Raw genomic sequence first — 20,648 nt, forward strand, 5'->3', positions numbered from 1 at the left:
TCTCGGACGCGCCGTGCAGGGAGGCCTCCTGATATCTCGCGGCATTTTTATGACTAGTCAGGGTGGGCTGATCTCGCCGGTTTCGCTAGAGATCGACCGGGCAGACGTAGGCGCCCCACGAACCGAGAGAACTACGCAAGGTGGGTTATTGTTGAGAAGGCATTCGGCAGTCGATATTGACTTCTTATACGGAGTACCAGAGATGAGGTTAATATCTAACCGGATTCATATCGAGGGATTGGAGAAGTCTTAGAAGAGGACGAGGTGGGCGAGTGTTCGATGGTTGTGCAATACTCCGGACTCGGGCGTAACGTAGACGTAAAGGGACGGAGATTGAGGCTGAAGTAGGTGGAGCGAAAGTCCCTCAGCCGAAGTCAGCGGGAGAAGGAGGATAAGAAGGGGAGCGTACGAAGTCAAGAGTACAAGAACAGGACGTCGCTGAAGGAAGAAAAGGGGTCTATTTATACGCGGATGTCAAGTAGCAGCGAGAATGCGGCTAATTAGGGCGAGGGAGACAGCGAGCATACGGCCAATCAGAACGAAGAAGTGGGGTGCCGAACCCGATTGGGAAGGGCGCTAAACCCGGCGCGCGCAACAGCGACTTCTCGATTACAAAGGAAGAAAAATGAAGGCATTCGGCTATATAGTAGAAGATCAATATCTTCTAGGAAAGGAAGGAAGAAGGCTCTAGAGCCGAGTTTTAACAGCTATATAGGGCTAGCAAATATTTTTAGCTAGCCACTATCCAGTGTAATCAGCTAGAAATTCCCTCGTTAATACGAGTAGTTAAATTACTGCATAATTTTTATAATCTTCCCTTTTCTTGCTTTATCTTCTATTCTCGTCTCTTGGAGATACCAGCTCATCGATCGCGAGATTTACTCATAGATACAAGAGTAGGACAAGGCAATATTTTAATCCGCTGCTTCAAGAATCCCAGTTAATATCTAGGTACATGTTATTTAGTTGCAAATTGTCCCCGTATGGGTCACGCGTCGAGGTGATAAGTTATGTATAACATGGCCCAAAATCAAAGGTTCTGCTAACCAGAACGAGTCACGGATTTCTTGACCATTCATTTGGCTGTTCAGGCAGGTAATATGACTCGACACATATCTTTACTTGAGCCTTGTGGCAGCCTTTATCAGTATTAACTTGCTCACATCAGGCTTGTTGGCTTGTTGGCTTCACTTGAATTCACTGCAGCAGTGCAAAGAATCCTACCAACCCCGGTCGATTCCCCTAAGGCGATTGGACGTTGCGTTCCAGCAGAAAGCAGTAGGCGCCCGCTGAGCCGCGGCCACGCAATACGCTGGAGGTCTAGGCCGTGGCAAGTTGGGGCGCGGCCGAGTTTTGTGTTGATGAGTCTCTGGCGATACGTATGCGTGTCAGACTGGCAGTCATTGAATGGCACTGGATGAACCATACCCCGCCGCTGGTGGATGCATGCAATGCACAACTCTTTCCCAACACGGGCACATTTAGGGCCGCGTCTTCTTGTAGAGCCAATCAATTCCCGGGAAAACAAAACTGGGCTCTGCTGCCTGGGCTTTGCTGCCTTGCGGGCCCCGCTTATCAATTACTGATCTGACGTTCACTGGGCCGCCTCCACTGGGCCGCCTCCACTGGGAGTGCCTAGTGCTGAGTGCTAGGTAAGGATTCGTCCAGCACACCGACGAGTGCGGGGACTGGGACCTACACGACCTCTGCCTCCGGTTTGGGAAAGAGACATGGGTTGCGCACCGGATTTCTGCGGATTCGGGATCCCTATCGGCCGGGATTGAGTTGGGGGTTATAAATACTCGCCCAGGCCTTGGCACCTTTTCCAATCTCACTTTGTTTTTCCCTCACCCTTCCAGTTCGAGACTTCGAGTTCACCAAACTATTGACAACCGACAAGCGACAAGCAAATTAACACCCGTTGCCTCCCTCTTCGGCTCGCACAGAGAGGCACAGTACATTCCTGACTTGCTCGGAAATTGCCGCACCCTTCTCCTCTCACCCACCTTCAAAATGGCCGACACGGTGCCTTCGACCGCCCAGAGCGGCCACAAGCAACTATTTGGCGCTTGGCTCGACTTCAATGGTGCCAGCCGCTCCAATATTGAGCTGAGCGCCTACAAGCTCATCCTTGAGGCGCATCCAGAATACCACACCACCCGCATTGAAGTGGGCAAGTGCGATCTCATGGGCTTTGCCAAAGCCGGCCACGCCACCGCTGCCCAAGACCGAGATGACGGCCTGTACGATGGCGTCCGAGCCTATTACAATACGGCCAAATCCAAAGACGGGACCGGAAAGAAACTCGTAAACGGCTACCTCTCTGACCAGGTCTACTTCTCCAAATGGCGCTACACCTGGGACGGCCTCGACTACCTGATCTACACAATCGCATACAACGACGCCTACGGCCGCTATACCAATATGAACTTCGTCCTGGCCCCCCACTCTGAGGAGCTGGTCAAGGACGGCGTGCACGCCAACACGGACAAGCTGTTGATTGCCGCAGGCAAGTGGACCAAGGACCTGCACGACGAGATCTACGTTTTTGATGACTCGTCGTGGGGCAAGAGCAATGAGCTGTGGAGGAGCGTTCAGGGTGCGACTTGGGAAGACGTGATTCTCGAGCCCGCCTTGAAACACAACCTTACCAAGGACGTGCTCAATTTCTTCGACAACCACGACATCTACAAGTCCATGACGGTGCCTTGGTATGTGCTTTCTCCTTCCCTTGTAGCGGAGGAAAGAGGCTAACAAGATCATCGCGTTGTGTTAGGAAGCGCGGCATCATCCTGCATGGAGTTCCGGGTAACGGCAAGACCATCACCATCAAGGCCCTCATCAACTCTCTAGCTGCTCGCTCGGTCCCGATTCCGTCTCTCTACGTTAAATCCTTCGATAGCTGCAACGGCGCCAAGTGGTCCATCGAGAAGATCTTTTCACACGCGCGAAAGATGGCTCCCTGCCTACTCATCTTTGAAGACCTCGACAGCCTGGTCGAGGAAAAGACGCGTAGCTACTTCCTTAACGAAGTCGACGGGCTCGAGTCCAATGAGGGCATTCTCATGATCGGCAGCACGAACCACCTCGAGCGCCTCGACGCGTCCATCACCAAGCGCCCTAGCCGCTTCGACCGCAAGTACCACTTCAAGGTGCCCAACGAGGCCCCGCGGGCCGCCTACGCGCGCTTCTGGCACCGCAAGTTCGCCAGCAAGCCCGACGCCGTCGACTTCCCCGACGAGATCTGCGACATCGTGGCCAAGCTGACCGAAGGATTCAGCTTCGCTTACATGCAGGAGCTGTTCATGGCCTCGCTGCTGGAGCTCTCTCACGGCGACGACGGCGGGTACCTGGAAGAGGAGGAGGTCCCCAGCAGCAGCGACAGCGGATCGACCACCGATGCCGTGGTCGTTGAGCATCCGTCCAAGGCCGAGGATAGCGACGCCGACAGCGACGAGGAAGACGGTGAGGGCAAGGACGAGGGAGAGAACGATAAGGATGAGGATAAAAAGAAGGAAAAGAAGAAAGCGGCCCCACCCAAGCCTAAGCGCGTCATACCCTCCGTGGAAGTCCCTGACCACTTGCAGGACAACCGGTTCCTGAGGGTCCTCACGAAACAGGCAAAGATCCTGCTGGAGCAGATGGACAACACCGAGGACGAGCCGGAGGCGGCCGGTTTAAATGTAAAGGGCGAAAGGGCTGTTGTTGCCACAAGAAGATCAAAGGCCGTCCGGATTACTCGTCGTGCCAGAGCGTAAATAGTCTGGTCCAGGAAGCCTAGCTACGGCGATGGAAGGGCTACATACAAGCGGAGGTTCAGCACGGTCGCAGAATCGTAGTTGGCGTGCTTTAGGCACGATTAAAAACTTTACAGTTTGCATCCACAAGAGCAAGTCTTAAATGGAAACTCTAGTTGTAATATCGGTATAAACGATAGAAAGGAAAGACTGATCACACATCTCTTCTTTTTCTGTTTCTTTGAGTGTTGTGTCCCGTTACTCTCGTAATAGTTGAGCAAACTACGGCTTGCCAGGACCGCCTAATTCAAGGGATCGAATGCATGCACAGCAACAATTCAAAAACATGCTTTAGGCTTTAATTCGACTGCTCGAGGAGTGACTTCCACAGTTCAACTGAAATCATGTAAATGTTAAGGGATGCTGTTCAGGGCGGGAACTGATGGCCGTATTTCTTGCAGGAAAGAAATCTAGCTATCCATGAAAGCTCGAGCCAAGAATCGGGTCACCCTCCTGAGCGCAAGGACCAAAACGCCACGTCCTGAAGGGGTAGACTGACGTCACCAGCTGCCTGGTGAACAAGCTAATATTGCACAGTGTAAGAAGAGAACGGCCTTCAGGGCTGTTACAAGGGGTCGAACGAACTTTGATCAAATCACTAGCTATATGATGGTGCCTAGCAAAGCAGATAACACTGTGAGATATCGAAATCACACCACTGTGGAGGGTGACCCAATTTTCCAGCCTGAGCCTTCGGGCCACGGCGGAAACTTCGAGGAAGGTAGTGGTCTAGACTGGATGTGGATCCACATGCCCCGTCTCAGGCCCAGGTGCGATTGCGCAACGCAGCTGCCGACTAGGCAATAAACATAATGAACCTATTTCATGAATTTTTTTTTCTATTTCGCTAGGTTACAAGTGCTAACTAAGAAGGGAAAATTATTCGATATGAGAGTATAGAGAGCTAAGTGGGAGCCCATGATCAAAGGTGATAGCGAGCGAGTCAACGATAAATTTTGGAAGGGACTTGCAGCTCAGCTCGACCCTCAAACAATCACTAAGAGCGCAAATGCCGAAACTACGCCTGTAATGCCGGCCAAGCGCTTACGCACGGTCGGTTTTTTTTTGGACAAAGATTCATCACGCTAAGATGCGTGATATCATTATACAAAGGTGTGCAAAGGAGAATCCAGAGCATGGCGCTGAAATCAACCGTACGAAAACCAAGAGTCCCACGTTCACGATCCCCAGATATATAGCAAACGGCCACTTTCAATGTCCAGTATAATATTTGAACTAGAACGAAATTATCAGGACCGTCGAGGCAGAGGCTCAGATATGGCATGAATAATGTCCACCGGATGTCTTTGGGAGTAAGTCACACAGGGACAGCTGCGTTGGGGGCCGAGCTTTCGTCTGATACATACATCATGTCACATGGCTAGATAGGTACCCCGGTATCAACGCTCTCTCTTTCCATTTGATACGCAGTTGACCTGAGGTATCGATGATAAATCTAGCTCGGGCCATGCCTCCTCCCTTCTCTTCAGGTTCTATCAACCCTCGTCCTTGAAAAATTTCACACCTAGTCAACTCTCGTCCGCAAAACTTTTCCAAATCTCCTTCCTTTACTCGTCGAGATTCTATCCTCATACGATAGCAAGTTTTTTAAGAGAGTCACGTATACACACACCTACACACACACGCACATACCTCACAATCATCGCACGAATCCATGCATAAAAATAATCATATCTTCAATCCTACCACAACCTCACCGCCAAGTCTCGCCACGTCCAAAATGCCACAAATAACCGACGCCCAGAGACTAGCAGGCCTTATAGAGAGCCAGAGAATCCGGTTCCTAGACCAGCCCGCCCGCCTCCGCCCCGGCCACGTCCCACAGCCCCGAGCCGCGCGGAGAGATTCCAAGCCGCGCCGTGACGAGCGCCGCCGCCGCCTCAACGCGGTCATTTACTTCAAGCAAGTATTTTCTTTTTCATTGTTTTTTTTTTTCAAAGATTAGCATCAACTACCATCTATCTCCTCACCTTGACACTGTTACGTCAGCTACACATGTGCCTCTAGCACAGATCTAAATCAACCGTAGTGCACCAGATTAGACACTAACCGCAATCAACACACACAGGCACGTCATCACGCTGCGCTACCTGGGCTGCGCGCTGTTCATGCGCTAGGACGACCTAGTCAAGCGCCTCCAGGTCCTCGTCGCCCTACAGAAGACGCTGCTGTGCCTGCCCGACGAGAGCGTGTACCAGGCCGTGTCCCAGGGCCTTGCCGGCGTCGAGGGCCAGGTCCGAGCCGAGTCGACGGCGGTGGCGGCGGGCGGCGGCCCCGGCCCCGACCCAGGCGCGCTGAACCCCATCCAGCTGTGGGACACGCTCCTGGTCATTGGCCAGCAGGCTGAGCGGCTCGCGGAGTCGGTGCTTTCCGGTTAGGTGGCGAGTTTGGTGGGAGGTTGGGTGGTGCGGGTGGGAGCGCGAGTGCCTAATTAGCCCTTGAGTTTGGTTTCGGGACCTGCCTGCTTGCTGGGTGGTTGTGGTGGATGCCCGACACAAAAGTTTCATTACCTTTTCGTTGTTTCGGTAGTGGCTACCAATTGGTCACAACATGGCTGGTTGTTGATTAAATCATCTTTACTTAATATGATGGTAAGGAAAGGAAATACCATGGTCAGGGTTAAGGGTGGGAATCAGGCCATCAGGCGGGGTGAATCATTGCAGCAGGGTGTGTGCGTCTTTCGAGGTCTTGGGGGTACATCTAGGTACCTAGCTTCCTGAAACCAACGACACCAGTCATTCCTGCTGAATATTAGTCTCGTTCTGCCTATCATCTATCTACGTGACTACATGTGCGATGTCCCTGCTGCTCCTTCAAGAAGTCGAATACATGCTTAAGCCACTGCATACTAGAGGGGGTCTGCTTAAGAGTAGCGCTTCGAGAAAGTGGCCTCAATATCAGTGAAGCAATAGCGGAGGCTTACGGCCATCTCACCAGTCTTCTCGTCCAACATTTGAAAAGTGTCACGGGAGCCGCGTACCACGAACCACGAAAGCATGAAGCGCTTCCCTAGAGACGGAAAATTCACCAAGTGACACTCTTTAGCCCGATAGGAGAAATAGAAACTCTAGAACACATATTACATCATCTATTTTGTTATCCAGTATCTAAGTAGATTTATTCTCATTCATCCATATTTCGAAACACCTTCAAAATACGAGATATCAACAAAGCTCCTCAATATTTTTCCATTTTCTCCAAACAGACGAACTTGTGTGGGCAGGAAAGAATGACTGGATTGCTTGTAGGAAGTCTAGCTATCTGGGCCACAGCGGAATATTTATGTGGAAGTAATGGCCTGGACTGGTGGATCCCAGATCCACCTATGCCTCGGCCCGGGCACATCAGGCCAGGTTCTAACCTGATTGTTGGCACATGGGCGTGTTGGTGGAAAATGCGATGTCGTCTCTACCAATGGATCCAACGGTCCAAATCCAGAAGTGTCTTGTCAGATCACGTGATCATGTGATTAGGTATGACCCACCAATGGTCCAACACTAATCCCTGCGAATCCAGGCACAACTTGCAAATCTGACCCCCAAAATCTACTATAATTTCCTTCCTCTTAGCGTCTATCTTCTCTTGACTCGAGAGAAGATCCTCTCAGACTTTCTCTAAATGGTGTCGATATTCCACTCGTGCCCCTTTTTTCAACTCCTCACTCAATGTTCTTGAATTTCTTTTCCGAACCCCGGGAGATCCGCATGCGCGGAGTGAATGTCTTTAAATTTACGAGAACGACTCGAACTAAACCGTTAACATCTTCTTCGTCCGAGTCGTCGAGGTCCGGCGAATTTGAGCCTGTGGTCGAATCGGATTTATTTCCAAGTTCCTCGCCCGAGACCGCTATAGCGGACTCATTCTTATCTTCTTCGTCCAGCTCCAAGACCCGCTGATAATGCATATTACAATTTTGGCTATATCCAAGAGCTGAATGTTAGAATCTAGGCCAAGTGTTGGGCAAGAGGGCTTACCATTGCGACTCGCCGCCCGAACTATAGGATGAGTTAACGGTGAAGCACCGAGGGCAGCTTGAGAGCCATGCAGTTTCCGAAGGGGCTGGTAAGTGCTCTCTGCAAAGGAGGCTCATGTCAACTCTCTGATATGGCAGGAATGCAGCATCCCAGTCCTTAGATCTGTCAACCTTCCGGTGAGTGGCTCGTTCTTTCAGCACATAACGCTTGCGCAATATCCGACGGGCACCCTTCTTTCCCTTGAGCCTATCCGCAAGTAGAAACTCGAAGCCTTCCCAAGACGTAACGGTTCTGAGGTAGACGGGAAAAAGCCTTCCGGTGGGATCCTCCAAAAGGAAATGTTCGTGTTCTCCGTTTAGTGGGCGTTCTAGTTGTGAAAGTGCCGCGCGAATACTGCTCAGCTCGCCCGCCAGGGTGAACAGTATTGATATGACCTGGGTTGTTGCACTCTTTAACTCGATGCCGAGCTGAGCTATATAGCCCAACCGTGAGCGCATGGTTTGTCCAATCCACGACACGGATGTTTGGAACCGGCGATTCTCTTGCAGCGCGGCCTGTGACTGGCCTTCAATAGACGAAAGTTTCTGGTGGACGCTATTATGGTTTCGCTAGACGATCCGACTGTGAGATGTTAGCCGCATGTGCATCAGGGGTGCGCAATGAAAACAGAGGGGGAAACCTCGGATCCAGAGATTCAATGACCAACACTAACATGGTGATGATTTCCAGCAGCATCTTCAGTGACATCGTGAATCCCATCACGTCTCCCCGAAACTTCTCAATATCTTTGCTCACAAGCCTCCACTGTATCTTCCTCATCGCATCCTTGGCAGAATTCCCCGACCCGCCCTAGGCGAGGCTTGGTCCATATTTATGAATCTTTTGGCGGAAGTCGTCGAGACATTGTCGGATTCTCTCCGCAGTGCGGATGGAGAGCGCTTGGATGTCCGCATACTCGGTGCCGAGAACAGGAGCTAGGGGTCCGGGGCCGCGAAAAATCAGATCGACCTCTCGCAAGGTTTAGTCAAGGAGCTCGATGCTCTCGACGAGATCGCGGTACTCCTTTGAGGATCCACGGCAGCTGTCGAGGGCCAGAACAATGTCTCTGACCAAGCCAGCAATGGAGATAAAGTCGCCCACCGCCCCAAATGTGAGCCCCAGCTCCATGATGGCATCAGACCTATGTCGAGGTTGGACCGTTGGTGCAGCAGCCCTTGCGCTTGCCCAAAATCTCCCTCACGAGCTTTTGCTATCGGGCGGTATCATCTTGAGCCGTTGCTGCCTGAGGACTGCCTGAGCACAGCCCTCAGCTGCACGTGCTCAATCGGCCATTTGGCTTGAGGGCGCTCTTGGCTCTTGCACCCCGCAGCCTGTTTTCATTGGTTTAGCGTGGCTCCTCCAAGCCGCCCTCAGCCTCCGCCACGCGCAACGTCGTGGTAATAGGGTGTTGCGCGTGGCGGAGGCATAACCCTATTTTGTCCTGAGATAAGGGTTGCGGCACTAAACTGCTGCTCACAAGGTCCGCAATCTCGGCATCGGTCGGACAACTTGGAAGTATGGTCTCCACCTCTTGGTGTCCTGTCACATCTCGTCGGAGCTCGGGTTTTGAACTGGCCGGCATGCGAATGCGAGGACCCAATGCGAGGACCCCTGAAAGAGCCAAGAGTCTTGGCTCGCTTCCATGCCATATAATCTCTCAGAAGTCGAAGATTACAGTGGGGCATCATGATGTGATGAAGGCCTGAGTAACCAATAATAAATAAGAGAACTATAATCTGCATACTTCATACGGATCTACCCTCTGCGGTACTCTCAACTTTTATTAAGGTAGTTGCTGGAAGGGGTTTCTCCATTATGATGCGATGCTCCACCTTAATCCTCGAATTTGGGAACTTATTCGGGAATGGTGTGTGGTGGTAGTTTACAGGGGGCGGATCCTCGACGGGCGGTGTGTTGGGGATCGGCAGCGTCCCAGCATGACGGACTCCCGCCATGTCAATTTAAGGTTGACGCCAACAAACGACCAAGCACCCTCCCACAGGCACCGCAGCAGGAAACTCGATGCGCAGGACAAGTCTCTTCTCGTGGGATCGTGCGAGCAATCCGCTCCTGTCATCCGGGAGGGAGTGTATGCAGCCCCACTTCAGCCGGGGTTAATGGGGATAACAACACCAACGAGGTGGCTAGGAGGACTCGGGTTTCGCGGCCGAGTGCGTGCTTGCCCGATGGGGCTTCGCGTGCTCGGACGGGCGCTTGCATTTGTCCGTCGCCCGCCGTCGAGTGTTAGTATGGATGTCGAAGGATGGTAACCTTGAGTGGGGACAGAAACCCTAAACCCGCGGGGTTAACCTGTAAACGGGCTGCCGCGGGCCCATGTCTCTGCCCGCTTCCGCCCTCAGCTGTCAAATAGGGGCCCGTCAATTAGTTCTAGTATCGAACTAGCACTGACGGGTTTGGGGAATGGACGATTTGTGTACATGAAAGCTACCGAATTGTCCCTTTCACGTGTTGTTTGTAAGCGTATTTGGCGTTCTCGGCAAGGTACCAGCCATGTACATGCAAAGCGCCTTCTAGTTCCAAAATCCAAGCACTAAGAGCCAGCCTCTCCACCTCCCGTATGTTGCGGGCCAGAGATGCATGCATACATTCTCGATCTCCCAGCAGCTTTTGACCAGTCAGATCTGTGAGCCATGGTCGGCAGTTTAAAACGTCACCACACCCGCCCCCCTCCGCTCCCTCCCTCCATCATGTCCTCGCCGTCTTGTCCCAGTAGCTTGTTGCCTCGTCGTTCCACCGACCTTTTGAAGTAGTCCATCTCCGAACTGTCCTGGTACCCCACTACTGGTTCGAAGCAACATCTGTCTCCTCAGTGGCACGAGCCGTCTCTGTTTCACCGCATTCCCGTTTGGCTCCGTAGCCGCCCCCACCCGCCGCCCGTAACTATGGCAGCTTCGTTGGCCGCCAGCGTCTCCAAGGGAACCCCCCTCGACGGCGTTACCAAAATCCCCAATGCTAGTGTTCCGAGTGACGCTGCATCGAAGCCGCACCATGTCTTCTCTTCGAACGGCACCTTCTCTAAATTTAAGAACCCATACCCGTCATGGCGTCACGGACAGCCAGACCCCGGCCCAGCAAGCGTGATCTTGGGGATACTCGGGTAAGGCCGGACATCTCCCCTTGACCCCTTAACAGCCACAACTGTGTTGCCTCCTCCAAATGCTGACTAGGTTACACCATGCGTGTTATCAGACTCAAGCTTCGAGGCAAGCTTCCAGCACCCAGCACAGCACCCCCGACTGTTCCGGTTCGCAAGCCGACCTTCCTCGCCGACCGGCGGGCCTCGACTACGCTGCGGGCAACCTGGCTCGGACATGCCTGCTACTACGTCGAGTTCCCGTCGGGTCTGCGCGTCCTGTTCGACCCCGTCTTCGAGGACCGATGCTCGCCCTTCTCCTTTCTCGGGCCCAAGAGGTTCACTAAGCAGCCGTGCGCCCTCGCCGACCTCCCCATCGTCGACGCCGTCGTGATTTCGCATTCGCACTACGACCACTTGTCGAGCCCGAGCGTGCAAGAAATCCACAAGCACCACCCCGACGCCCACTTCTTCGTCGGCCTCGGCCTTGAGAAGTGGTTCCGTGGGTCGGGCATCGACAAGGTCACCGAGCTCGACTGGTGGGAAGACGCCGAATTCACCGTGTCGCCTGCTTCCCACGACCGCCGCTCGACGGCGGGCGGCAAGGAGGACAACGCGTCGCTCGGGTCGGGCTTATCCGGGGCCGGGTCCCAGCCCATCACAGCGCGCATCTCGTGCCTGCCAGCGCAGCACTCGTCGGCGCGCACGCCGCTAGACAAGGACACGACGCTGTGGTGCTCTTGGGGGGTGGCGTCGGGGAGCGAGGCGGACCAGACGCGCAGGTCGGTCTACTTTGGCGGCGACACGGGGTACCGCTACGTGCCCAAGGGCTACGAGAGCGGCGAGGGGCCCGAATACGCGCCCGAGCACGCCGACCTGCCGCGGTGCCCGCAGTTCGCGCAGATCGGCGAGCTGCGCGGGCCGTTCGACCTCGGCCTGCTGCCCATCGGCGCCTACAAGCCGCGCCAGATCTTCTCGGGCATGCACGCCAACCCCTTCGACGCCGTCGAGATCTTCCGCGACACGCGCTGCCGCCGCGCCATGGGCATCCACTGGGGCACCTGGGTCCTCACCTACGAGGACGTCCTCGAGCCGCCCAAGCTGCTGCGCCAGGCGCTTGCCCACTTCGGTATGGCCGAGACCGGCGTCTTTGACGTTTGCGAGATTGGCGAGAGCCGCGAGTTTTGAGCTTTGAGCAAAGCCATGTGTACAACATTGCGTTTCGAGCGTGTTCCTTTGGCGATATATTCATTATGCCGAACATAATTGTTTGGTTAGCCAGGGCTGGGAGGGAAAGGGGTGAGGTTGGATTTAAGTCCGCGTAAGATTGAGCGATATTACTCTCCACTGTTGGGGCAAGGATAAGATGGCCGGGTTGGGCGTTCGGCGAATGCGGGCTTGCACAGCGAAGACGGGGCACACTTATAGTAACGGGTGCCGAAGACTAGAGTCCCTGGCAAATGCAATCAAGAGAATGTGTCCCCAATCGGGCTTGTCAGCCGAAAAGCTTGTGATTATTGATACACGCATTGCTGATTCTCCTCCGAGAGGACCAATCAAAAGTTCTATCTAGTTCCAAGTAGCTCAAACAACAGCAGCAACCAACACTCCGCTCTACCGCAGCCCGAGGTTCCACCAAGCAAAAGCCAAAGACCGTAAAAAACAAGGTGTAAAGCCCATCCAAAAGGTGAATCATTCTGAACTATCCGCCCAGTGTCCATCACCATCGTATCTATTTATTCTACCTAACAGGTATCAACCCAAACAATATCCAACATGAGATCCTTCGTGAACGCCGAGCAATGTACACACCTCTGTCCAGATGACTGAAATGCGAAAAGAAAACCCAGTTCCCGACCCAAGCCTCAGTGGTACAGAAACAAAATCCTACCACAATCAATTCATACACTCGTGAATCCTTAATCCGATCCAGTCCAGTTAACCCTAACACCAACCCCGTCCCCGTCCAGTCTCATCCCTCAAGAATACCGCCTCGCCCGCCGGCGACGCACGTAGTAGTAGTAGTACCGGCCATTCCTTCTGTTGTCGTCATCCTCACAGTCGTCCTCGTGGTCGTAGTACTTGGCGGCCTCGCACGCGGAGCGGCCGCAGGTGCCGACGTACGTCTTGCCGCGCTCGTCGCCTAGGTAGCAGAAGCGCCGCGAGCAGAGCACGAGGCGGTTGCGCCGGAAGTGGCCGCACTCCCAGTAGTCGGCGAACGTGGTGCACATGGTTGTGGTTCTCGCTTGCGGTGCTTCTGAAGAGTTTGTTTGTTGTGAGTGTTGTTGTGAGTGTGCTGTGTCACTTGTGTGTGTATTTGGTCTTGACGACTCGAAACTGAGAGGCTTTGCGTGAGCAGATGTGTTCGCTGTTTGCGGTGGTGGAGGAAGGCGGAGAAACCGGATGCAACCATAGGAGCAACATACGCTCACTTTATACCTGCAACTCAGGCATCAGAAACCTCTCTGGAGGCCAACGATATGGAAAACCCCATACCGGGAAGAACACCCGTCATGAGCTAGACTGAGTCACGGCGGGCAGGGGATCGGATGGCGGCTATGTTGGAAGTAAAGCACAAGCAGAGCCGCAAAATGCCTTGCCAGCCAGGCGAGAGACACAGCAATCCAGAAGCAAGCAAGCATGGTGACTTGCAGTGCCTGGAAGCCCAAGGTCTGCTGAGGAATGCACAGACAAGTAATCAAAAACCCGGGGAAGGGGGGGGCTGTGGCCCACCTGATATGCCGGCCGTTTTGACGGGCCAGGGTGGCTTTGCCCTGCGCGAACCCTTGCCCAATCATGCGGGCAAGGATAATGTACCCGACTGACCGACACTCACCTTCAGGGCCACGGCGGACAACTTTGACGGGAGCTGGGTGAGCCAAATTACGATATGAGATAAGATAATCTGAAAACTGTGTTTACGGATTACATTCATTTTCATTTTCGAAAACTGCATTCCCATCTCAGATCCCTGACTGCGAGCGATGGAAGCTCAAAGCTAGCCCAGGCACCCGTCGTCTGTCATCTGCTTTGGCGCCGGCAACCGACCGCAAGACATGAGCTTTGCACAAAGACCATGGTATGTATGTTCCGTACATAAAATACCAGAAGGCCGGATTTCCACAATTGGACGCGCGTGTGCAGAAAATTCTAGGGCTTGCCACAGTCAGTCACTGCGGCTCACCGAGGTGTGTGATGACAGAACGTGACGGTGGCCTGGGCGGGCACAGCCACGAAAGCGGCCACACCTGCGTTGCGGCCGCCCGTTGGCTCCCGCCTTGTCGAGCCTGCCACGGTCCCTGCCGTTCGTCGTCAGCACTCCTTGCATTAGCTCCCTGCGTATCTGATCAATCTGTGTTGAGAATGGGCACGCACTAAGAACCCAGATTGTCTAGGCAGGGGAAACACGTTTTCCCCGGGTTAATTCCCGATGTATGCACAGTAATCTAATCTTGAAAAGGTCGTTGTTGCGGCGACAAAGAAGGCTCGTCTACGGCGCGCTCAAAACAAAACTGGTGCCTGCCACTCGCAGCCTGTGCAAGGCAGACTGGCATTCGGATCTGACCTAGCCAGGCGGCACCCGGCCCGCTGGAGTCACCGCCCAGCTGTGTGCTTTGCGTGTTCTCGCCAGTCCGTAATGCGCCCCGCAACTCGTGATGCCTCCTAGCGAGGCGAGGCTCCGAGACACACCACGAATTCTGTGCTTTGCAGGGGAGTTACTGCTTAACGTATAGTGCAAAAAGGCAACGACGTCCATGTTGGGTTGGGGATGGAATTCGGCCACATGCTCTGTCTGACCAAGGATTGGACGATCCGCTATGGCAAGCATAGTACCATCTTCAGTAGCCCTTCTGTAGCTCTTCTGTCCGTTATTGCTTTCACCACGTCTTTACTTCAGTTTCCACCTCCCGTTGCCAGGCGAATCAAGGTAGGGCCCTCTGGCAGCCCTAATAGTAGCCTAGCCTCGAAGAATTTCTCATTCTATTTAGCCGTCCCACCCCTACGGATCGGTTCAAGCCTTCGCCAGTCCCTATCATAGCCCTAAAGATACTTATCGTCATATATTATGAAGAATTAGCTTGTCGACTAGGCAGCTTGCGAGTTTAATCTAATCAATCCCTTTTAGGACGTGGCTGTAAGAGAAGGCAGGTACGCCGGATTAAGGTGGTCACAATGGAGGCAACAGAGAGGGCGAGCAATGACTGGTATTGGTGTAAGACTTCAACCTAGCCCTCGCAAAGGAAGGAGGCGACGGCCACTGTTTATATACATGCTCAGGGGCTCGGTCCCGGGTGTGCTTGTGAAGGCAGGGCGCCCCGCGTTGGCTTAGTGGCTCATGCCAGCCAGCAGCAGTCTGGCCAGTTGGTGCCAGGTGGTGGGCGCGCGCAGGGGTGCGCGCGTTGACAGGTACTTGGGGTGCTCTTTCCTTACAGTAGAGTTCTAGGCTGTGCACTAGGGAGGGTGACCCTTTTTTTTAGCCCAAGCTGTCGGAAGAAGCCGAGGGTCTGCATACGTGGCGCACTCACTAAGCCACATGTGGCATAGATCAAAGGATGCATACAAAGTAGGGTATCTAGGCTATGCCCCTCCTCTTTCCTTCTAGAAGAAAAAGGCACTACTTTCTCCTCAATTGATGCAGTGTTGTATGTAACACAAGCCTCCGTACCTATCTAGCTCATCTAGCCACCCACCTATACTATCTATAGGGGCGGTTCGTCTTAAACTAGTGCCTCTATATACCTAGTAAACCACTGCCACATAGTCCTCGCGGTTGCTTTAGATAATCTAAATAACATGGTAGGCGCACCGGAAGATAAATAACCGGATACCACAGCCTAGCACTATAGCTCCGAACCCTCGCGTAAACGACTATAGACTAGGTAGGCACTCGCATAGCGGTACGACTGCGGAAGTAATCGTGATTCCTTGCCAGCGCCCACAGCGAGCTCGACCAGCCCGAAGGTGCCTAGCAGCGTGCCGCGGCAGGATGTGAGAAGACATTTCGCGGTTTAGAATACGCATCCTCAACAACGAAAGGAGGCCTAGGCCCGGAAAATTACAGAAGAGAGCCGCAAAGCGTCCAAATTCGCAAGACACCTCGCAATGGCGCTGAAGATAGTTGTGATCTCAAAAGATGAAACATGAGCTTGCTAAAGATGTAGCTGGCAAATGTAATCTAGCGCCTTTTAGGACGTAACGTTCTCAACCTTATCTTAGGAGTGGGGGTAATTCTTTTTTTACCCCGAGCCTACATCCGCATGCAATCCTTTGTATAGCGATGATAGATCCCGGCACCTACTAACAACCAAACTGTGACAATTTTATTTAAACTGTCAATTCACAGACTTTTGAGCCGATTGCTCCTGCAAGAGGGTTTTCATAGGAGGTCGTTACTAGGTAATTATTAACTAACTCTCTCAGGTCTATCCTACACTACTCCAGGCCACTGAGGTGGTAGTTATCACTAGCGATCGCACTGTAACTCTGTCAAGACATAGTAAAAAAGTGATTTCCCAGCTCTCTCGTTTCGCTGATCTCCGCATCAGTGGCTGGAAGCGTCAAGTCGATGATGGCTTTGTTCTTCGAGGATTACGTATTCGACGTGTTGCTGTCATCAGTCCACATTGCGGGGGTGTGCTCGTCCTCTCGCTCGGGGATGTATCCAGCCTTGGTGAAAATCTGGCCGACAAGACGTCATATCAGCATCATCCATACTAGCAATATTTATTTCAAGAGAACTGACCTGCTCAAAAGACCCCGGCCCGCTGAAGAGCCTGCTGTGTACTGGTTCCCGATGTGGTTGATCCGAGTCTCCATATAATTAGTTGATGGAGTTGTAAATATCCGAAACCACACAATCATGTCTCCATGCTCCCTCAAGTGCATCCCCAATGGGACTGCTGGGGCCACCTCGAGGGGCCTCCAACGCTCTCATCTCTCGAAGTTCCTCTCTGGTCCCAACAAGAGTATCTGCTTCATCTCGAATTTCTCTTAAAAACTCCGATTCAGAGTCAGAATCCTCTATATTCTCGAGATCTTGTGAGGCGAAGCTGAGTTGTTAGAGTACAACTCACAGCGCTAAACCCGCGATCGGTAGACTTACCCAGATCCTCTGCGATATCAGGTATCCTGAACTTTTCTGGTTCGGTCTCTGATGTGAGAAAGTTGAGAATTGTGCCGTTCCGAGCATAAACAGGGTCGCGTACGTCCTTCCGGTAACCCAGTTTGAGCGCGTAAAGGAGAAGGTAGGCAACGGGGGGTGCTCTGTCTGTGCTGTAGCGTCCATTCATCGATGCAGCCGTAGAGTCGCCTACAGCTTCTGCGAGTGCCGTGATATCAAATTGCGCACTCCTACTCGGCAGAGCCTCGCGGAGTTCAATCAGTTGTCTAGCACCTTCCACCTACTCTACAACTTCTCTAGTACTAATTACGTAGAAGACCCAAAGTTCTGTAGCCCACTTGAACGTAACTTCTGATAGACTATATGAAATCTCTTAGATATCCTGATCTAACAGTCAAACTCTCGGTGATACTCTTGCTCTCTCAAAGCTCTACACAGCTAGTTGCTAAAGCCTAAAAGCGTCCCAAACGTTCGCCAATATTTCTTTGGGTGCTCTACGAACAATGCGAGCTTCATGGACTCGATCATAGATGGTTCTGGTGTTGTCAACTCCAAATTTGCCGATGAGTGACCGCACGAGATCTTCGAGAGAGGCATTGTTCTGACACCAAGCCATCAACGATTCGAAGAGGTGCCACTGACCAGGTTGCCGGAAAAAGCGCCGAAAACTTGCATGTGTCAGGTCAGATACGGCTGCCGTGTTGCTCAGGAAGAGCGTAGGGACTCTGCCCCCAAGCTCTTTCCTAAGAGGCGAGAGATCACAGTATGAGCCGACCAGGAAGAGAACCTTGGGATCGCATGCGACCATTTTGAACCAGTTAGACCAAGTGTTGTCGGGGCAGATTGTGGTACCAAGCCGCAGGTAGGGACAGACATCATCGAGAATGAAAAGTTAGTTGATGTCCATGTTGCGCGGTTCGTGCTGCCGTTCAAGATGCCCGCTAAGGCGCTCGAAAGATGAGATGCACCTGATGAGCTCCGTGACTGCGGGAAACCTGGATTCTTGGGAAGGCACTCGGAGAATCCGAGGCAGTCGACGTGTGGCAGTGTTCCAGGGTTTCCCAGTGCAAGCCGTGGAACGAAGAGCTTTGTATTCTGAACTCTGAGATGAGAACTGATGCATCGGTCTTGGGATTCTCGCCCACAAAGATAATGTCACGCAGCACCTGCGAATACCGGCGACAGTAGTCCTGGCGCGGATAGCTCGGTCTTCGTCGTACATTTCCTTTAGTGAAAAGTCTTCCAGGAACCACTTCAAAAGCTTCTCGTCGTTTTCAGTAGTGGGGCATTCCATCCGCCTCTCATCAGGAGAGCGGTTCGTGGTGAAGGCCCATTGTCCTACTGGCAAGGAATCGGGACACGTCTCGGTGACTGTCAGCAGCATTGAAGCGGCCGCAGGTTCGGGGGTCAGAGTCAATCCGCTGGCAAAGGGCTGGTCGGCCATCTCCGCAGTAATGAAGGCATGCTTTGAACAAAGTCTGGAGAGTGATTCCTTCGTTAACACGATTTGATTCTTCCCGTCAAATGGAAGGTGCTGCACAGGGGGGGTGGGGGATTTGCCAGTTGAGGTCTCTTGCGTCCTACAGGCGGAGGCGATTTGGGGAAAGAGCAATAGGATCCTCACGTCACAGAGGTTCCCCACGTCACAGAGGTTCCCCACGTCACAGAGGTTCCCCACGTCACAGAGGTTCCCCAGCCTGCCCAGTGCCCAGTCACCCGTCGAGGTCGGGAAGCGACAAGCGAGAAGCTGAACATGGCAGGTGAGAGTCGCATAACATAGTTGTCCTTTCAACGGCAATTTAGAGGTGTGCTGCCATCACGATTGCCGCGAACGCCGAACAGGGTGGCGAGGCACACATGGAAGTAAAGGGTCCACCCCACCAAGCAGGCTGGGCAAGGAAGGAACCTAGAGGTACTGACCCACACAGCCAAATCCTCAACTTGATCAAGGTGTTGGAATAGCGATACTGGTGACCGCACACTAGCAGGGAGGAAGCAGAGATCGAGCGAGTACGCACGTGCAAGTAGGCACGTGCGGCGCGCGGACCTCACACACACACACACAAAAACCCGGTCGCACGCAGAACCTACCTTAGTTCCGCAGAGAGAGGGATGGAGAGGAGACACAACATTACCCCCGATAGATCTACCAACCCTTCGACCTGTACGATCCCTACGTAGTTTGAGTACCACGAACACAAGGAAAGAACAATTGATAATACAGGTATGGTACCTGCAAATTCAATTTCCATGTTCTGTGCCCGGGTAACAATGTAACGCAGCTGAGGCTCAAATCATCCTAGACTAGGTTGTGATCAATAACACTGCAGAACCAAATACATGAGCCAATTGCGCACCCCGGATCCCCTAGGTAGCCCTGTTTAGACGGACAATGAATTCGTCACCTTTTCTATCACTCTCTAATGTGAAGCGAGCACGCTCGTCTTCGGGCATTGCCTGGATGCTGAGAGTGGGAAATTCTCAGCGGAGATCGTCTCGTTCTTCTTCCGTGTCACAGTCCGACTCTTCATCTCCCTCTTCGTCCTGAACACTTAATGCTTTTGTTCGTGGTATTCAGGTCATACCACTGAGGGCCGGGTCTGGAATAGGTCGTAGTAGTACTACTATTGTTGGGGCAAAGTGATTCCTGTCTATATTGCTCTGCTTCAGAACTAAGGTATGTGCGACCTTGGCTTTGGTAGATATGTGCGCAAGTCCCGTGCGCCCACGTAGGCACGTGGGCTAGCACGTCACTTACGCCATCTCCCTCCTACACCAAAAGTACGGTCACGAATGTCGCTATTCCAACAGCTTAACCTCTGTCCCATGTTTGCAAGGACTTCATTTTTATCCCCGCCTCTTCAGCAACTCTGCACTTGAGAAGGTCCACGATTCTGTCAAGCAGAGTCCTGCGTTTCATTTTGCGGTACTGAACTACGAAGATGCGTTCTCCACAAACTGAAGCCTCGAAAAGCACCTTCTTTGCCTCTAACATCTGTCTCTCGATTACCGGGTTGCCCGAACCGCCTGGAGATGGCGGCGCACCGGAAATTGCTTGTGCAAACTGCTTAACAGGCGCCTTGGCCTTGAGCGCGACGTTGCGTTGTTCTTGGTGATACGACTCGCAGTGCAAGTCGAAGACCGTTTTGAACCCCACAACCATGTAGACCTTTCTGGTGTCAGAATGAGCCTTCAGAAATTCCTTAATCTCGTCTACGCAGTAGTCGTTAAGCCATTCGAAGATTACATAATAGTCCCGAAGTCGATAGGTGCGGATTCGTCCTGTAGTTACGTCAAGGGAAGTTTGCCTACTCCTCGAAGCCACCACGGAGAACAAATTCTCGAGAGCAAATTTGAGCGACGAGCTGGAAATGTGGTCTAGCACAAATCGAAAATTTGCTTGCTTAACTGGTTTGAGTCTGTACTAGTTGGCCAAGTTTTGGAGAGTCTCTGGGGACTCAGAGTCCTCCGGCGTTCGCAGATCCAGAAGATTTCTAGGGCCAGGGCTATGAGCCCTAAAATCTTTGGAATTTCCTCGCTAGGAATCGGATCGTCGAGAAGGAGGTAACGCCTGAGTTAAGACATGAGGTTTGTGCAAGATG

General features: G+C 52.8%; 9 protein-coding genes across 9 annotated transcripts; 3 read left to right on the forward strand and 6 right to left on the reverse strand.

Moving 5' to 3' along the window:
* Positions 1-2,013: 2,013 nt before the first annotated feature.
* On the forward strand, positions 2,014-3,758 carry B0T26DRAFT_751854 (P-loop containing nucleoside triphosphate hydrolase protein; the record flags this gene model as incomplete). Its single annotated transcript, XM_060445442.1, has 2 exons — positions 2,014-2,711; positions 2,777-3,758. 2 exons carry the CDS (start codon positions 2,014-2,016, stop codon positions 3,756-3,758), a joined length of 1,680 nt encoding a protein of 559 aa, XP_060296638.1.
* A 1,780-nt stretch (positions 3,759-5,538) lies between these two features.
* On the forward strand, positions 5,539-6,196 carry B0T26DRAFT_676095 (uncharacterized protein; the record flags this gene model as incomplete). Its single annotated transcript, XM_060439936.1, has 2 exons — positions 5,539-5,724; positions 5,936-6,196. The coding sequence occupies 2 exons, from the start codon at positions 5,539-5,541 to the stop codon at positions 6,194-6,196; spliced, it is 447 nt and encodes a 148-aa protein (XP_060296639.1).
* Positions 6,197-7,381: 1,185 nt separating this feature from the next.
* On the reverse strand, positions 7,382-8,604 carry B0T26DRAFT_304737 (uncharacterized protein). The gene is made up of 3 exons (XM_060434281.1): positions 8,505-8,604; positions 7,793-8,413; positions 7,382-7,735 (listed from the first exon to the last, which is right to left on the reverse strand). The coding sequence occupies exons 2-3, from the start codon at positions 8,287-8,289 to the stop codon at positions 7,477-7,479; spliced, it is 756 nt and encodes a 251-aa protein (XP_060296640.1). The 5' UTR covers positions 8,290-8,413; positions 8,505-8,604; the 3' UTR covers positions 7,382-7,476.
* A 208-nt stretch (positions 8,605-8,812) lies between these two features.
* Positions 8,813-9,058, reverse strand: B0T26DRAFT_751856 (uncharacterized protein; the record flags this gene model as incomplete). The annotated part of the gene is made up of 2 exons (XM_060445443.1): positions 8,813-8,972; positions 9,033-9,058. 2 exons carry the CDS (start codon positions 9,056-9,058, stop codon positions 8,813-8,815), a joined length of 186 nt encoding a protein of 61 aa, XP_060296641.1.
* Positions 9,059-10,250: 1,192 nt separating this feature from the next.
* Positions 10,251-10,454, reverse strand: B0T26DRAFT_710993 (uncharacterized protein). The gene has a single exon (XM_060442014.1). The coding sequence runs from the start codon at positions 10,433-10,435 to the stop codon at positions 10,277-10,279; it is 159 nt and encodes a 52-aa protein (XP_060296642.1). The 5' UTR covers positions 10,436-10,454; the 3' UTR covers positions 10,251-10,276.
* Positions 10,455-12,562, forward strand: B0T26DRAFT_710995 (beta-lactamase superfamily domain-containing protein). Its single transcript, XM_060442015.1, has 2 exons — positions 10,455-10,949; positions 11,042-12,562. The coding sequence occupies exons 1-2, from the start codon at positions 10,735-10,737 to the stop codon at positions 12,111-12,113; spliced, it is 1,287 nt and encodes a 428-aa protein (XP_060296643.1). The 5' UTR covers positions 10,455-10,734; the 3' UTR covers positions 12,114-12,562.
* Positions 12,563-13,300, reverse strand: B0T26DRAFT_710996 (uncharacterized protein). Its single transcript, XM_060442016.1, has one exon. It carries the CDS (start codon positions 13,154-13,156, stop codon positions 12,905-12,907), a length of 252 nt encoding a protein of 83 aa, XP_060296644.1. The 5' UTR covers positions 13,157-13,300; the 3' UTR covers positions 12,563-12,904.
* A 3,214-nt stretch (positions 13,301-16,514) lies between these two features.
* Positions 16,515-17,643, reverse strand: B0T26DRAFT_676097 (uncharacterized protein; the record flags this gene model as incomplete). The annotated part of the gene is made up of 5 exons (XM_060439937.1): positions 16,515-16,604; positions 16,669-16,709; positions 17,029-17,290; position 17,331; positions 17,549-17,643. 5 exons carry the CDS (start codon positions 17,641-17,643, stop codon positions 16,515-16,517), a joined length of 489 nt encoding a protein of 162 aa, XP_060296645.1.
* Positions 17,644-17,790: 147 nt separating this feature from the next.
* Positions 17,791-18,976, reverse strand: B0T26DRAFT_304836 (uncharacterized protein). Its single transcript, XM_060434282.1, has 2 exons — positions 18,671-18,976; positions 17,791-18,524 (listed from the first exon to the last, which is right to left on the reverse strand). Exons 1-2 carry the CDS (start codon positions 18,817-18,819, stop codon positions 17,939-17,941), a joined length of 735 nt encoding a protein of 244 aa, XP_060296646.1. The 5' UTR covers positions 18,820-18,976; the 3' UTR covers positions 17,791-17,938.
* Positions 18,977-20,648: the final 1,672 nt, after the last annotated feature.

This window comes from Lasiosphaeria miniovina (genome assembly GCF_030549165.1).
Source record: "Lasiosphaeria miniovina strain SMH2392-1A chromosome Unknown B0T26scaffold_4, whole genome shotgun sequence".
NCBI lineage: Eukaryota > Fungi > Ascomycota > Sordariomycetes > Sordariales > Lasiosphaeriaceae > Lasiosphaeria > Lasiosphaeria miniovina.